The sequence below is a fragment of the Carassius auratus genome, chromosome 30 (genome assembly GCF_003368295.1).
Source record: "Carassius auratus strain Wakin chromosome 30, ASM336829v1, whole genome shotgun sequence".
Classification (NCBI taxonomy): Eukaryota; Metazoa; Chordata; class Actinopteri; order Cypriniformes; family Cyprinidae; genus Carassius; species Carassius auratus.
Genome location: NC_039272.1, coordinates 10444231 through 10446885, shown reverse-complemented (window position 1 = coordinate 10446885; position 2655 = coordinate 10444231). Strand labels below are relative to the sequence as shown.

At 37.6% G+C, this 2655-nt stretch overlaps 1 protein-coding gene across 2 annotated transcripts; it reads left to right on the top strand.

Annotated features, from left to right (window-relative positions):
* Positions 1 to 451: 451 nt before the first annotated feature.
* LOC113049169 (ER membrane protein complex subunit 6-like) lies at positions 452 to 1722 on the top strand. 2 transcript variants are annotated; one of them, XM_026211283.1, is made up of 2 exons: positions 452 to 508; positions 961 to 1722. In XM_026211283.1, the coding sequence occupies exon 2, from the start codon at positions 980 to 982 to the stop codon at positions 1310 to 1312; it is 333 nt and encodes a 110-aa protein (XP_026067068.1). In that variant the 5' UTR covers positions 452 to 508; positions 961 to 979; the 3' UTR covers positions 1313 to 1722. The 2 variants fall into 2 exon arrangements, with proteins under 2 accessions (XP_026067068.1, XP_026067066.1); XM_026211281.1 differs by lacking the exon at positions 452 to 508 and adding an exon at positions 634 to 858.
* The last annotated feature ends 933 nt before the right edge of the window (positions 1723 to 2655 follow it).

The following is a 2655-nucleotide window of genomic DNA, read 5'->3' as shown; positions in this document are numbered from 1 at the left end:
CACCACAGTTTCACACTGCAATGCAAGAAGCATCAAACATGCTTTCAGTAGTTTGTATAAAACTGTTCTGAATGATTCGACGGATTATTTAGTTTGGTTCGAGAGAACCGAGAGCTGTATCTTGATAAACATTTATTAATAAGACTAATCAATAAGAAAAAAAAAAAGTAAAACAACCTGCATTTAGTATTTAGTCAAGTACTAACAGTTAAATACAGAGCAAAATTACATTAAGTAATTAACAGTTGAGAGAATACTATTTGATAAAAGACAAAAACAAACAATAATAATATGAAATAAACAAATGAAACAAACAAAACGAATTTATTTATTTATTTTTCACATTTTTGTGTGATTACTTGCATGCCGTAACGCATGCAGAATAATCATTACGGAGTTCAAATCAGCTCTCCGAAGCGAACAGTTTGAAAGAACCGATTCTTTCAAATGATTCCTACTTTCGAGTCCTACTTTTGAGCCTTCGCGGATCCCGTAGTGTGGGTTAAAGGTAAATTCAATAAACATAATAAAACTATAATATTTCTTAAACTTTTACAAATAAATGTGTATTAATAGACACACCATTGCTTTGAATTAAGAACAAGATGGTCATGAAGATTAAATTAAATTTTACATTTAAATCCCATGATGCTTAGCGAGATAATGGCTGACCGAGAATTACACAAGCTGTGTTTTATCCAAAACTTGCCATGTTTTCCTGAATAATACATTCCTTATTGAAATACAGACTTACTCACATAGCGTATTATATTTGAGCGTTTGAAGTAACAAACGATGCTTTCTTGAATCACGGAGGCAGAAGCGTGATTTGTGTTCATCATTATTTTGATCCTAACGGTGAGTGGAGGAGGGGATTTAACGTCAGTCTAAAGTATGAGGTATTGTTCTGGTTCAACTGATGATCTGTGTTTCACATCTTTGTTGTGTTTTGTCTCTCAGAGTGTTTCAGCATCACATCATGGCCACGGTAGCATCCAAACGCGAGGGACCGCAGTTCATCAGCGAGGCGGCCGTCAGAGGAAACAGCGCTGTGCTCGACTACTGCCGCACGTCCGTATCCGCGCTCTCCGGCGCCACGGCGGGCATCCTCGGCCTGACCGGACTCTACGGCTTCGTCTTTTATTTCCTTGCTTCTTTCCTGCTGTCCTTGCTCCTGATTCTCAAAGCCGGTCGCCGGTGGAATAAGTGCTTCAAATCTCGACGTCTGCTCTTCACCGGGGGCCTCGTGGGCGGCCTGTTTACTTACGTGCTGTTCTGGACTTTCCTCTACGGAATGGTGCATGTGTACTAAATGGACTCGGACATTACAAGCAGCCGTGTAGATGTAGAATAATGACAGAGATGTCTCAGGGTAGAGAGTGCTGATTGATGTACGACAGGTTTTATATGTGAGCTTACTTATGTTTAGCCTATAAAGCTTACAATGATTTCTGAGTGAGTTACTACTAATTGCACTGAAATTTAGAGATTTAAAAATGGGGTGTCATCTTATTCTTTCCTCTTGTAATTTAATATTTTTCTAATGCTTATTCAGGCAAAGCTGGGTTTGGATCTAGTGTGACAGCCCAACAGAGAAACTAATTCGTTTTCAGCTTGCTTTGTGTATGATGTGCACCAACACTCATCAATAAGAACCATGTTAAAACACACAATGCCAACTTTTTTATTTCAGATAATAAATAATTCACCTGGTGTATTAAATTGTTTTGTGTCTTACATGATGTTAAATTATTTGTTTTTAATAGGTTACTACTCATCCTATAATGTGCCTATCATTGAAGTTCTTTAAGTGCTCAATTTTTTTATTTATTTTTTTTTCAGATTATTAGTTTTATGTAATTTCAAACTGAACAGTTTAAGTGACATGATCCTTTCCTAAATCATTCTAATATATTGATTTAATGCTCAAAAAAATATTTTGTCAAGATGCATTTATTAACAGGGGCAGCTGTGGCCTAATGGTTAGAGAGCTGGACTAGTTACCAGAAGGTCACTGGTTCAAGTCTTGGGGCTGGCAGGAGTTGTAGGTGGAGGGAGTGAATGAACAGCACTCTCTTCCACCCTCAATACGCATGGTTGAAGTGCCCTTGAGCACCAGCAAGGCACTGAACCCCAGTTGCTCCCCGGGTGCTGGATATATAGCTGCCCACAGCTCCGGGTGTGTGTGTGTTCACTACTCATGGCTGTGTGTGTTAATTGCAGAGCACCAATTCCAAGTATGGGTTACCATACCTGGCAAATGTCACAAGTATGGGTTACCATACCTGGCAAATGTTACAACTTTCACTTTAAAAGGTCAAAAACATTAAAAAGGACAAAATTAATTTAAATGAAATTTAATTAATTCTTTTAATATGATGTGATTTAATATGATGAATATGATGTTGCTAAAAATAACATTATTTTGTGTATTTGGTGTAATGCAATGTGTTTATGTGGTTTAAGGTTAAAACAAAAACATTTTCCAACTAATATACATTATTGATTCACCCCACCTTTCTGAAATAATCGATATTTACAAAGATCATCCTTCTGAAAAGCAAGGTGTGCTCTGATTAGGCAGTTATCCAGTGCGTTGTGATTGGCTGAATACCTCAAGCATGTGACGGAAATGTTATGCCCCTTGCCATACTG

Bases quoted from the DNA above. Each gene is read 5' to 3' on its own strand.
- LOC113049169 (XM_026211283.1), top strand. From the start codon at position 980: ATGGCCACGGTAGCATCCAAACGCGAGGGACCGCAGTTCATCAGCGAG.